This window comes from Danio aesculapii, chromosome 15 (assembly GCF_903798145.1).
Source record: "Danio aesculapii chromosome 15, fDanAes4.1, whole genome shotgun sequence".
In the NCBI taxonomy this organism is placed as follows: Eukaryota; Metazoa; Chordata; class Actinopteri; order Cypriniformes; family Danionidae; genus Danio; species Danio aesculapii.
This window is the reverse complement of record NC_079449.1, coordinates 32,129,876-32,143,924: the sequence shown is the minus strand read 5'-3', so window position 1 is coordinate 32,143,924 and position 14,049 is coordinate 32,129,876. Positions and strand designations below refer to the sequence as shown.

The 14,049-nt window shown below is 39.9% G+C and overlaps 1 protein-coding gene across 4 annotated transcripts in view; it reads right to left on the bottom strand.

The window, feature by feature from the left end:
* Positions 1-14,049, bottom strand: part of LOC130241357 (bridge-like lipid transfer protein family member 2) — a 51,585-nt gene that overhangs the window by 6,363 nt on the left and 31,173 nt on the right. For 2 of the 4 annotated variants that reach the window (XM_056473068.1, XM_056473069.1), the window contains exons 25-36: positions 13,240-13,582; positions 12,999-13,156; positions 10,058-10,264; positions 9,860-9,959; positions 7,894-8,076; positions 7,690-7,811; positions 7,449-7,604; positions 4,782-4,903; positions 4,530-4,710; positions 4,367-4,453; positions 1,815-1,925; positions 1,595-1,730 (exon numbers count right to left, since the gene is read on the bottom strand). In XM_056473068.1, the coding sequence (XP_056329043.1) occupies positions 1,595-1,730; positions 1,815-1,925; positions 4,367-4,453; positions 4,530-4,710; positions 4,782-4,903; positions 7,449-7,604; positions 7,690-7,811; positions 7,894-8,076; positions 9,860-9,959; positions 10,058-10,264; positions 12,999-13,156; positions 13,240-13,582 (1,906 nt within the window). The remainder of the gene's footprint in view (positions 1-1,594; positions 1,731-1,814; positions 1,926-4,366; positions 4,454-4,529; positions 4,711-4,781; positions 4,904-7,448; positions 7,605-7,689; positions 7,812-7,893; positions 8,077-9,859; positions 9,960-10,057; positions 10,265-12,998; positions 13,157-13,239; positions 13,583-14,049) is intronic. The other 2 variants (XM_056473070.1, XM_056473071.1) reach the window with 1 other exon arrangement.

Here is a 14,049-nt window from a genome sequence, read left to right as displayed (position 1 = left end):
ACACTTCTGGTGCTCTTGAGGTGGGAAACGGGTAAGGTTAGGGACAGGTTTGGTGCTATGGGTAGGTTTAAGGTCTAAGTGATGGTCAACAGTGTAATTAAAGATGTAATACTAATTACACAAATTAATTACAGATGTAATTACAAGCATGTATTTAATCAATCATAAGTACATTGTAAAGACATACACTCACTGGTCACTTTGTTAGGTACACATATCCAACTGCTTGTTAACGCAAATTTCTAATCAGCCAATCACATGGCAGCAACTCAATGCATTTCAGCATGTAGACATGGTCAAGACGATTTGTTCAAACTGAGAATCAGAATGGGGAAGAAAGGTGATTTAAGTGACTTTGAACGTGGCATGTTTGTTAGTGCCAGACGGGCAGGTCTGAGTATTTCAGAAACTGCTGATCTACTGGGATTTTCACGCACTAACATTTCTAGGGATTACAGAGAATGGTCAGAAAAAGAGAAAATATCCATTGAGTGGCAGTTCTGTGGGCACAAATGCGTTGTTGATGCCAGAGGTCAGAGGAAAATGGCCAGGCTGGTTCAAGCTGATAGAAAGGCAACAGTAACTCAAATAACCACTCGTTACAACAGAGGTGCTGTATGCAGAAGAGCATCTCTGAAAGCACAACACGTCAAACCTTGAGGCAGATGGGCTACAGCAGCAGAAGACCACACCGTGTGCCACTCCTGTCAGCTAAAAACCGGAAACTGAGGCTACAATTCACACAGACTCACCAAAATTGGACATCAAACGTTGCCTGGTCTGATGAGTCTCAATTTCTGCAGCGACATTTGGATGGTAGGGTCAGAATTTGGTGCCAACAACAAGGAAGCATGGATCCGTCCTGCCTTGTATCAATGGTTCAGGCTGGTGGTGGTGGTGTAATGGTGTGGTGGATATTTTCTTGGCACACTTTGGGCCCATTAGTACCAATTGAGCATCGTGTCAATGACACAGCCTACCTGAGTATTGTTGCTCAACACATCCATCCTTTTATGACCACAGTGTACCCATCCTCTGATGGCTACTTCCAGCAGGATAACGCGCCATGCATAAAGCATGAATCATCTCAGACTGGTTTCTTGAACATGACAATGAGTTCACTGTACTCAAATGGCCTCCAAAGTCACCAGATCTGATCACCAGTACCTTTGGGATGTGGAGGAATGGGAGATTCACATCATGGATGTGCAGCTGACAAATCTGCAGCAACTGTGTGATGCTATCATGACAATATGGACCAAAATCTCTGAGGAATATTTCCAGTACCTTGTTAAATCTATACCACGAACGATTAAGGCAGTTCTGAAGGCAAAAGTGCGTCCAATCCGGTACTAGTAAGGTGTACCTAATAAAGTGGCTGGTAAGTGTATACATATTAAGGCCACTAAATATAAAGTGGGACCAAACAAATGATACACAACGTGCAATGATGCACAAATGGACCAAATCCAGTTTTCCTGAGATGATCTGATTTTTTCTTGAATTATAATAAATGATTTGATAGCTGAATGTCCCTGTCGTGGAGGGTGATTACCTCATATTTACAAAAAAAAAAGGAACAATGTCGACAAACCTGTAGTAACCAATCTGAACTTGTCTTCCTCATCCCCAACTTCTTCTTCTTCCACATTTCTTCCAGGGAAGAAAAATCCCATCATCCTCTTGAAGAATTGGTACATGAGCTGAATGGTGAGCGGTACCACATTTACCTACAGCATAAATACATTGATTAAATAACCATACCATAACTGCTGTTTTCTAATTGATCAAGACTGGGATTCCATTATAGTGACCTCAAAGTGCTCTTTGACGGAGATCCCTCCCACTGGGGGGCGGACCTTACTGAAGATGCGGAGAGCGAGCTGACGTCCTGATTGGCAGGGACTCTGAGGACGCAGAACCACCTACAACACACAACATTAGCTAAATTACACACACACGCCTGACTGAAGTAAACATGGAACACAGAAAACATGGACATGGTTGAATATTCTGCTGGTCAAACCCATACAAAAAAAAAGAGACGAAAAAAAAAAAAGTCAAAGTGGAATGCAATGCCTGTAAAAACAAATTAAAAAGTAAAAGTGGAGGTGATTTTTGTCAAAACAGAAACACAAAAAAACTCTCTGAGAATGTCTTGATGAGGACGAATGTGGCAACTACGAAACAGGACGTTACCCACTCCATACATACCCTTACATGCTGCACAGGGGAAACGAAGCAGAGTCATCAGATTAACAGAAAACTGACATGTGCAACAGGTTGTCTGAATGACTAGTTGGAAGTTCTGTGTAATTAGGTTGATTAAAGGAGGGCATACATGGTGGAAATTCTGATGGTCGGAAGATCATCTGTCCACACACGTCACCAGAATGTTTATGTGAAAATCATTCACAGACAGTGATATACAACATGATTTTATGACACATTATACAGCTCCATACCTGTCAACATTGGGATGTGAAAATTAGGAATATTAATATTGAATCAAGTTATCAAAACTTATTACCCTTCCTTCACTGTATAACTTAAACATTCTGATTAAAGAGCAGCGAATGAATCTCTCATTATAATTTTTTGTTTGATCACATTAAATACCAGAAATGTCACTTTAAAAAATAAGAGGATTGCTTTCCTAACTTTTTAGGCTTATTTAAGACAAAATTTGTTGTGTTTAAAAGAAAGATCGCCATGTTTATTTTTATTAATATTATTATGTGTATATGTCTGTTCAAACACGAACCCAAAACCCAGAGTGTCCCAAAACCCTTTCGCTACGCTTGAAATCGTATGTACAACCATTTTTATATTTATTTCAAAGTGTTTTCATGCCTAAATAAAATGAAAGCACAAAACATATTCACATTTAAGAGCAAGGGGCGTCCCCTGGTGGTTCGGCAGAATGGGTTGAGTATAGGGAGAATAGGCTCTTTAGGCCCAATTCCAATTCTACTCCTTAGCCCTTCCCCCACTCTATTCTATTTAGCTTGAAGGCATTTGGCTATGGGGAAGGGCTAGATACCCCTTCAAACGGAGATTTTTCAGGACCACATTCGAAACCAAAGGGTACAAAAATTTCCCAGAATACACCATCTACAACGGCATAATGGCTGCACATGGAAGTAAAGAGATGCACAAATTATTATTATTTTTTTTGTCATTATTACGAATTTTACAACAAACAAGCACATGTTTTAATGTCTTCATTATGCCGTTCATGTTTTACTGTCAAGGTTTCAAAAAACAAAAACGCTAAAATAAAAACACTAAATTTCGCTATCTATAATCCATATTAATAACTCCTGTATAGCAGTCCCACAACATACTGTCACTCGATGACACTCGAATACCCTGTCAGAAAAGTCTAGTAGCTGGGAATGAGCTTTTTACAGTAATTTGTTTATGTTGTTTCGTGTGTTTACATTGATGAACATGGCCACTGTGTAAAAGCACAGTACAGTTACAAGTTACAGTTACACTTATTGCCACATTATATCATTATGATAACATTATATTGTTGCCTTCAGTGATTTCCTTTAGATAAAAACCAAAAAATAAAGCAACTGGAATAACTACAGCAGTCGCCATCGTCTGATCTCATATGAAGCAAGAGATCGCGATGACATATGATGACGTGTGCAGGTGCTGTAGTGCTGTCCCATTTCTTAGAGGTAGATTTTAAAGCCTTTCCCCTTCACACTCTGTTTCAAGGGCCAAGGGGAATGGGTAGGGGTACAAAAATAGAATTGGAATTGGGTCTTAATGTTTATAGCCACCCTTCATAGAAAGATTGAAAATACAGGAGAAATATGGGAAAATACTTTTACGGGATGATAGTGGGATAGAATTGTAAACTACAGGAGAATCACAGTAAAAACAGGAGGGTTGACAGGTATGTTTAGCTCTTACTGTACAGTGAGTTTATCATCCTGATTGGTCAACTTCAGAACGATTGACAGATCGGCTCAGTCAACTGCACACACTTCAGTTTTTACATGTTTAAAAATTAATGTAAACTCGTAAGTCACTCAGCTTAGCTCATAAGTTTCTCCCAGACAGTATGAGTCAAAGCCATATGCCAAAAATTATTAATAATAATAAAAACAACTACGAGATCATTCGAAAATCAAAATCACATCATGTACACCTGCCTTTAGTCACATTTCTTATGGTTTTTGAGTTTGGATGGTTTCATAACCCTCACAAACATTGTGAATATCATTTTTGCGTTGGACAATAATTGTTGTAAAAGTGACACTTCCAGAAATTATAAATAAATAACAGCACATCTGAACTAACGCATGCGATTCCTGTACAACCAGTGTGAATCATTAAGCTGATGTACCTTGTACGCAGCATTGGGAAGCAGGTTATTCATTGTGAACCAGCCCAATTCCAGGAGATGCTCTGCTGTATCATCAGACTTATTCAGCTGTGGAAGAGACGCATGGTCACATACACTGTAGTTAACATTTTACCAAAGATTAGCGAAGAAACTTCAGACTCACCTTGCTGTACATAAACCTCTGCAGCTCGAGCTCAGCTATACCCAGCTGTCCATCTTCTTCTGTAAGGCACCAGCGGGCCTGAGCAAAGTAGATCTCAGTGCGACGAGCAACGCTAACATCTTCTGGGGGTTTGCGCAGCTCCAGTTTGTTTGCCCTTTGCAGCTGGAAGTCCTTAAAACAACTGAAAAGAGGCAAATAACTTTAATACATCTAAACATTTTGCTAACTGTAAGAATTTTGCTGGTGACCAACCGGATGAGGATGTTAAGCTCTTCGCTCTTCATCTGCATGTCTGTCTTCTCTTGGTTGAGCTGATTCTGCAGGCGAAGGTTGATTTCTGACAGCTCGTCTCCTCTGAACTCCTCTGACTGGGACTGTAAGGAGTCAAATAAAAGGAACAAGGCACTTTTAAAGTCTGTGTGAAATCAACATTTACAACATTAGCTAGCTCACATTGTTATTCTTAAGGCAAACAATTAATGTGTGCAAGTTAATCCACTGAATATGTTTTGTTAATCTTCAAAGTCTGGTCATTTGAATCTTGCACATCAGATGATTCATTATACAGTGCTTCCGGAAAGTATTCACAGCGGTTCACTTTTTCCACATCTTTTTATATGTTACAGTCTTATTCCAAAATTTATCAAATTCATTTATTTCCTCAAAATTCTACACACAATACCCCATAATGGCAATGTGAATAAAGATTTTTTTTAAATTGTTGCAAATTTATTCAAAATAAAAAACCTGAAAACATGTACTGAAGTATTCACAGCCTTTGCTCAATACTTTGTTGATGCACCTTTGGCAGCAATTACAGCCACAAGTCTTTTTGAATATAATGCCACAAGCTTGGAACACCAGTCTTTGGAAATTTTTGCCCATTCCTCTTTGCAGTACCTCTCAAGCTCTATCAGGTTGGATGGGAAGAGACGGTGTACAGCCATTATCAGATCTCTCCAGAGATGTTCATTAGAATTTAGGTCTGGGCTCTGGCTGGGCCACTCAAGGACATTCACAAGTTGTTGTGAAGCCACTTCCTTGATATTTTGGCAGTGTGCTTTGGGTCATTGTCCTGTTGGAAGATGAATCGTTGCCCCAGTCTGAGGCCAAGAGCATTCTGAAGCAGGTTTTCATTCAGGATGTCTCTGTACATTGCTGCATTCATCTTTCCTCTATCCTGACTAGTCTTCCAGTTCCTGCTGCTGAAAAACATCCCCACAGCATGATGCTGACACCACCATGCTTCACTGTAGAGATGGTATTAGCCTGGTGATGAGCGGTGCCTGGTTTTCTCCAAAAGTAACACCTGGCATTCACTCCAAAGAGTTTAATTTTAGTCTCATCAGACCAGAGAATTTTGTTTCTTATGGTCTGAGAGTCCTTCAGATGCCTTTTGGCAAATTCTAGGCAGGGAGTGGCTTCTATCTGGCCATTCCACCATACAGGCCTGATTGGTGGATTGCTGCACAGATGGTTATCCTTCTGTAAGGTTCTTCTCTCTCCACAGAAGAACGGTGGAGCTCAGACAGAGTGACCATCGGGTTATTGATCACCTCCCTGACTAAGGCCATTCTCCCCCAATCACTCAGCTTAGATGGCCGGCCAGCTCTAGGAAGAGTCCTGGTGGGTCCAAACATCTTCCACTTACGGATGATGGAGGCCACTGTGCTCGTTGGAACTTTCAGAGCAGCAGAAATTTTTCTGTAACCTTCCCCAGCTTTCTGCCTCGAGACAATCCTGGGTCTTCATGCTTGGTTTGTGCTTTGACATTCACTATCAACCCTGGGACCTTATATAGACAGGTGTATCCCTTTTCAAATCATGTCCAATCAACTGAATTTATCACAGGTGAACTCCAGCTTAGCTGGTGAAACATCTCAAGAACAATCAGTGGCAACAGAATGTGCCTGAGCTCAATTTAGAGCTTCATGACAAAGGCTGTTATTTTTTATTTTTAATAAATTTGCAACAATTTCAAAAAATCTTTTTTCACGTTGTCACATTATAGGGTATTGTGTGTAGAATTGAGGAAATAAATGAATAATGAAATGAAATGAATCAATTATGGAGTAAGGCTGTAACATAAAAAACGTGAAGCGCAATGAATACTTTCTGGATGCACTGTAAATGTATCAACAGGGCCTACTTCACCCCCAGTATTTAAGATAAAAGTGGCGGTTCTTTTTTGGAAATATGTATGCTCTACTATTTCGGATTTTCTACATGTAGACATACCTCGTGATTCCCTATCTTTTCTTTTATTAGATGACTCCAAAAAAAGGACCTTATCAGCTGCTAGCACTGCTGCTAAAAAGACTGAACCATCCATTAAACCATGCACTCCCCCCAACTTTTACCTGGATATCATACTTTAGAGAGATTGCCTTGTTGGAAGGTACAACTGCCAGACTTAACGGCGCATATGACTATTCGAAGTTGGACCAATATTGCGGCAATGTTGCTGGACAAGCTTAAAAGTTGATATTCCTATCAAATACAGTATTTCTTATTTCTAGCAAATATTATATACAATAAAAACATTTTTGTACATGTGGACGGTTTCATGGCATCTACATGTATATATTTTTATACGCATGCATGTTTCATAATTGGAATAAAATATTGATAATAAAAAAGTTTGATCATTTGCTTCAGTGTTTCTCTGTTGACGTCAACTTGAGGGCTTCCATAGCAACTGTTTATCAATATTCTTAACCGTTAGTTTGCTATAAGGGAATGACGTGCAAAAGAAAGCCCCGGCCCCACCTCAATATTCCATTTCAGTTGGAAATACATCAACATTCTGAAATAAAAGTCTCCCAGTTCACACCGAATATAAAGAAGTTGTAGAGCTTTGAGTGGGAAAACTCAGGGTTTAGATAATCTGAACACACTAGGATGTAAATGTGCACCTACCCTCATGTTGGAGTAAATCTGCTTCTCCAGGCAACGTATCTGAGCCAAATGCTGGCGTACAGCTTCCTGAAGGTGCAAAATACTGCTACGCTGTTCCTCAGGGTTGCTAGAGATCTCCAGCTGAAAACGCACACGTTGCTTCCTCTCACTGTGCTCCTAAACAAAGCACAAGATCATGTATATCAGCAAAGAGCTTATTATTTAAAAGATGGTTTCCAGAACATCAATATACGGTTCAAACCTTGCGTCTGGGTTCCACATGGAGCAGCAGGTTATTAACGATGTCCAAGATCATGGAGTACTGCACAGGATTGGTGGAAATCTCCAAGTCATTGTGGATAAGGGTAAAGGTGTCGACTGCACCTATGTAACCGGAACAAAACAATAATTTAAAAATGACACGACAACCACCAGGTCAGTTCCTGTTTCGCTTGAGGTCACATACCAGCTTGTTTCTTCAAAAGATCCTCCTTCTCATGCTGGTCACGGATCTCTGGAGGTTTGATGGAGGTGGCCAGTTCAGGGTCAATGTCGTGGCTGTACCCGATGTAGTACATGCGACAGCTACAGCGAGAGATGATACGCTGGACCTGCTGGGTTTCCTGCACATGGGATGGCTGGTTCCAGTCTGAATCGGAAAAAGAAACATTTAAAGGTGCAGTATGTAAGTCTGCACACTGTAAGTATTGCACACCTGGTTCAACACAAATGCAAGTACAGGTTGCCAGATTGACGACACCAACAGCAGTGTGCCTGACTGTCGAACCTAAAGGCTGATTTAAACTGTGTTCTATATAAAAGCAATGGCATGCGATAGTAGGAATATTTTCAATATTAAAAGGTAACTACTAAAAGCAACAGCAGATCTTGAAAATAAAATAAACCATTTGAAATGGAACTTCAGTGCAAGCCAACACATATCAATTATTCAGCATGTACATTTAATAATGTTAAAGAGGTTTAATATGTATTAATTAGATTATAAACCTTACCATTTTGTTGGAGTGCAGTAAGTGTACTATTGTTTATGTTTGTAATATTTATATTATTTGCTAATGAGTAACCACTTCAAGTGGAACTCTGAATCTGCGTCTCATTTTAGAGTCTGCTACTGTCCACCGGAGGATGCATTTCGGCCGCAGATACATACTTTGAGTGCCTTTCGGACTGAATGAATCAAATACATGGTTTCCACAAAGACCACCCGGGGTGCTTAAATATAATTGGCTAAACTGGCATAGGCTGGTTAAATGACCAAAACAAAAGACAGACATTCTGGCATGTAAGTCACATTTCCAAAGCAGAATATTGACTTTCTGGCATTGTTTTTCAGATGAACAAGAAGGTTCAATTAGCATGTTTCTTAAATATCTGCAAACATATTATTTTTATACTTCAAAAGAGTAAAAAATTTACATATAGCACTTAAAAATCTAGACTGTGGCTGCTGATTTGATGCTGCTACCATACTGTTTTTAAGACAAACGACAACAACTTGTAGGAAAAATAGCACTGTCCCAAATGCAAGAACTCATGGTCTTGCTTGGGTATATCAAGAGAACTAAAGTCTAAAATGGCAAATGAGACACTCTACAGTCATGTAAACTAACTGATATGTATATGTGGTAGCCTTTCTAAGTCTACAAGGGCTCTTGTGACTTTTTAGTATGAATGATTTTTTTGTAGTTCCCAATGTGTTCTGGCTAGTTGTTAGGGCACTAAGAGGTGGTCCACCTCAAAAGTTAAATATGGTTATAAACACGAGAGTCAAGGGAAGGTCAGGCAACACTATTCATTCCATTGACTTACATTTGTATTCATTCAAACACAGGAGATCAGAAACGCAAGCTTGTGAGAAGCTTTTTCACTAGGCTAAAAAATTTATCTTGGGTGAAATTTCTATCCACCAATGGAAGACTGATACGTCTCGATTTGAATATAAATAATGCACAATTGAAATCTGGAGAAATGCGCCCTTGTAATAATGAAAACCAGGTTGGATATTTTAAAATATTGAATGTGTTATATGTTGAACTGTGTTTAAAAAAAAACACAGCTGAGTATGACTTTGTTGACTGAGGGCAGTACCCGTATAAATTTAGTAAAGTCCATTGTGACCATGGTTTATTGCACTGATTATGGTTTATTTGATCTTTCAGCATGTAATAAAGCGGTGTATGAAAACAATCTGCAAGATTACAAAGTTCACACCAAAGGGAGTGAATGAATGTAGTTCATTTAAAATCCTGCCATTATTTCCATGACCTGGTACAACCAGGAGCTTTCTAGAAAGCAGGCTTTAAAGATGAAGAAACTAAAATGAAATGGAGTGGAAGGAGATTTTTAATCATGCAAACTCTAGCTTCAAATATAAAATAACAAACTTTTGAATGACCATTAAAAAGGCCCACCTGTGGTGGTGCTGACCATTCCTCCAACAGCCTGACCGCTCTCCATCAGCTCCAGCACCGAGTCCAGGTTCCTCTGTCTGTGTTCCTCAATGTTCTTCACCTGCAGGCCCACAAAATCAGATTTGGTGACTGTAAGTTTACCCAACGTTTTATTCATCATTAATGGTATTTGAGGAATATCTGGACACCTTAACCCACCTCAAGCCACAGCTGCCAGTCCTCTTGCTCAGAGGGGTTTTGCTCCATGGTGGCAAAGTACTGCATACCATCCAGTAGGCAAGTCCAGGTGGTCTTTTGCTTGAGGGTGTCGCTGTACCAAGCAGGATGGTGTTCACACTGCAGTAGTTGAGCCTTGGCAGCAGATACCAGCACACAGCCGGCGGTCTCAGTGCCTCGCAGCATCATCTAAACACCACGCACATGGTAAGATGCTTAGATCTGATTAAACAGAATCTAGAACTACCAGTTATTGGTCCAAAATTGTATAGGTGCCTAAGAATGTGTTGATACAATATAATCAACTGTTCTCTGATAACTACATTAGAGGCATGTGGCTTAGGTAAGTGCAAAAAGTCTCCAGAAATGGTTTTACAGGTCCATTAAAAACCTTCCCGTGTTTGCGTGGGTTTTCTCCGGGTGCTCCGGTTTCCAAAGTCGAAAGACATGTGGTATACAGTAGGTGAATTGGGTATGCTAAAATTGTCCGTTGTGTATGTGTGTGAATGAGAGTGTATGGATGTTTTCCAGTAATGGGTTGCAGCTGGAAGGGCATCTGCTGCTCAAAACATACGCTGGATAATTTGGCGGTTCATTCCGCTGTGGCGACACCAGATTAATAAAGGGACTAAGCCGGAAAAAAAATGAATGAATGAATTTCCAGACCTAGGAATTAGCCCTGGTATGATATGGTTGGTTTTGACCATATTTAGAAAGGTTGTGAATATTAATGAGTTCTACTCTGACACTATTTTATCTAGGAGTGAGCGAAATATCTTCATGCCACCAGAGTAACATAATTTGCTCCAGAGTTGTGTTGTGGATAAAACATCGGCTAAATTACAATTATGCTCAAAAGGAGCTAACAGAGATGTATTTACATATATATTTTGTGTATTTGAATGTCATATTTTGGGGGTTTAACATACCTGAAAACATAAGCAGGAGTTATCAATCGCTGCATAACCATATGAGTTTTTGAAATTTACTGGTGTCATTTCACTGAAGGAAATTCACAGTAAAAGCTGAGCGATATGACACAATGCATAAGTGTGCATTAAACACTTATGCCGAGTTCAGACTGCATGACTATCAAAGTAGTCGTGTCACAGATATTTTCACACTACATGACTATCTGGACTAGCCATTTGTCGCTGCTTTGTTTACACTGCAAGATGGATTGGGGACAGGAGGTTTTACCCTGCATGACTTTACAATAGGAAGAATCGCCGACAACTTTGTCCAAACTACACCTCACAACCAAAAACATGTGGTATATCTTTTGTTATTAACTACATAATGAGAAAGAAGCCTTTAATGGGGTAGAAAATGTACATATTTGCTCACCTGGGTTTGATGGGAAATAGCAATTTCTCTTAAACTTTTTTTCTTTTCTGACCCGGTTGTGATATTGTTCACATGCCACGATGCTCAAATTTACACTAGTTTTTCCTTCATTTCTTGGGTCCAAATAAACTGAAAATGAGCGTTTTTAACTTCTCCCTTAACCTCCTGCTGGCCCGCAGATTCCCATACTAGTGGACGCTGCTCTCTCATTAGCTGTAGGTAATTGCTGATGTTATTTTCAATCAGAACTCATTTCACACGGCATGATTTGTATCGCAGACAGCTCTAGATATTTAGCTTGCCAATTATCTTGCGGGTGTCGGCGACTCATCAGTGATTCTCTCAGATTGAGTCTTTGATAATTTACATTGTGCGATTGTCACTCACATGAACAAGCGGTTGATTTGCCTGTAATTTCAGATACTTGTCAGCAATTTCTCAAAACCTGACGGTGAGTCAAATACGGAGCTAAAATCATGCAGTCTGAACTCTGTATTATACTCCGCAGTCTACATTTGTTTGTTGCCTCATTACAAACATACGCTACAAATTTCACAATATTCACATTAAACGCACAAAAGAGACACTTAAACAGACCTTACGCCACTTTGAGGTGGCATTAAATAAATATATAATCCTTATATCCTGCCATTTTGCGTTATGACACTCGATGAGCACTCCGTGGTCATGCATGGCCACCTTAAGGGGACTGTTCACACAGAACACATTTTTCCTTTCTATTGCGCTACTTTTCTATTGTTAATCAATGTAAACACTCACTTGAAGGACGTTTTTGACCGTTACACTTGCATCTTGTGAAGCGCCGTGCACGTGAGCGCTGTGTTTTTAGATGCTGTGTCAAGTTAAAAGATCTTCAACTTTTACAGGCAGTGCAGCTCATCACTGTCAGGTCCAAAAGCAGTGAACCAATGAGAAGAGCTTGGAGGCGGAGCAACAATTGCAAGCTTCTGTTTATAGTAGAAAGTTTGCATGACAACTGATTTATTTACCTTTATATCATGGAGGAGAAGGTGTTCATTGTGGCTTTGTGCAGATATCCTGAGCTATACGATCTATCTTTAAGTGCATATCATAACATATTGTTTATTATTTCTAATGGGTCTGTTATTGTAGCCATTACATCACATTCATAATATTGCGTAACGTTTTTTAAACCCATTCCTGAGTGCCACGTCTCACATTTTTAAAGGCAAAGATTCGTTCGATGTAAATGAGCCGTTGCTCTTCTTTACAGTCTCGCTTTCAAAATAAAAGTCCCACATATATAGTAGGTCTAATACTCAAAAATAAGTGAAAAAATTTTCATAGTTGTAATCTCAATATGAAACTTCGTGGCCAATCAAAAGCTGCCTGGGGTTTGCATATTATTGATCCAGAGTGCAACATAACCATCTGTGTTTAGTTCTGATTGGCTTGTTTTTTCACCAGGATTTAACACTTACAGAATTTACATGAGAACGTGGAAACAATGATGTTTGAGGCTCACGGTATGCCATTTTCAAGTTCTAAACTCATAGCTATACATAAACGTTCATTTTAAGACATTAATGCTTACCTGTCCATTGACAAGCTCTATGAACCAGTTGCGGTTGTAAACATCATCAGTCTGGCATGCGGCAATTCCACAGAGCTGATCACTCACTCCTGCATCCTCTTCAGAGAAGACCACAAACTTATCAGTCTCCTCGATAAGCTTCTGCAGCATGGATGTTCCTGGAAAAAAACAACAACCACAAAAACAGATTAGCTGGAGCAAAAAACTAAAGATCTACCAGTTGCTATCTGCAAAATAAAACCTTGCAAGTGAGCTACTACAGCATCACATTTCTGAGCCGGGTTACCTTCGTTATGGCTCTTCTCTGGGCGAGTGGTTGTGGTGATGACCGGTATAGCAGGAGCTGTGTTTGAGGAATAGCTGGACATGGATCGCTTCAGCTTTTTCGTCTGCACCTGTGTGTCGATCCGCAGACCTTTCAGAGCCTCGGTGGAGAGGTTCCTCTTCAGTACAGCAGCTTTCTTGTAGCCATCATACAAGCCAAAGGCAATATTCCTGTTGGTGGTGGTCCAGGAGGCCCTCAGGTCCACTAAACACAACTTGTGCGTGTATGAAGCGTTGCTCTCATCTTTTGAGTTCACCTCCTGAGACAATACAAGCAGTGAAAAAGTTGGTTTGCAATCTAATAATGCCCACACTGAGGACAAGTGTCGGACACAAATTGGTTGTGGCTATTTAGTATATATTCAGTGGTGGACAAAGTACACAAATAAAGCAGATGAGTAAAATTACAGGGGGTGGGGGTGGGGGATGGGGGGGCGCACTCCTACGTCAAGTTGCGGTCGGTCTGAAAACCGCTCCAATTGGTCCACAGTTTTTATGTTGTTAAATTGGAAAAAAAGGACTGGTTTATTTCACCCCAATATGGCGGTATATACACTATACCTACACATATGTCTGTCCAAACAGCTTTAAAAGTAGATTTTTCACCATTGGTGCCCTTTAAAGGGTACCTGTGATGAAAATTATCTTTTGTAAGTTGTTTGGACAGAATTGTGTGTAGGTATAGTGTGTCCACTGTTGTACTGGAGTAATAGAAAAACAATAAGTC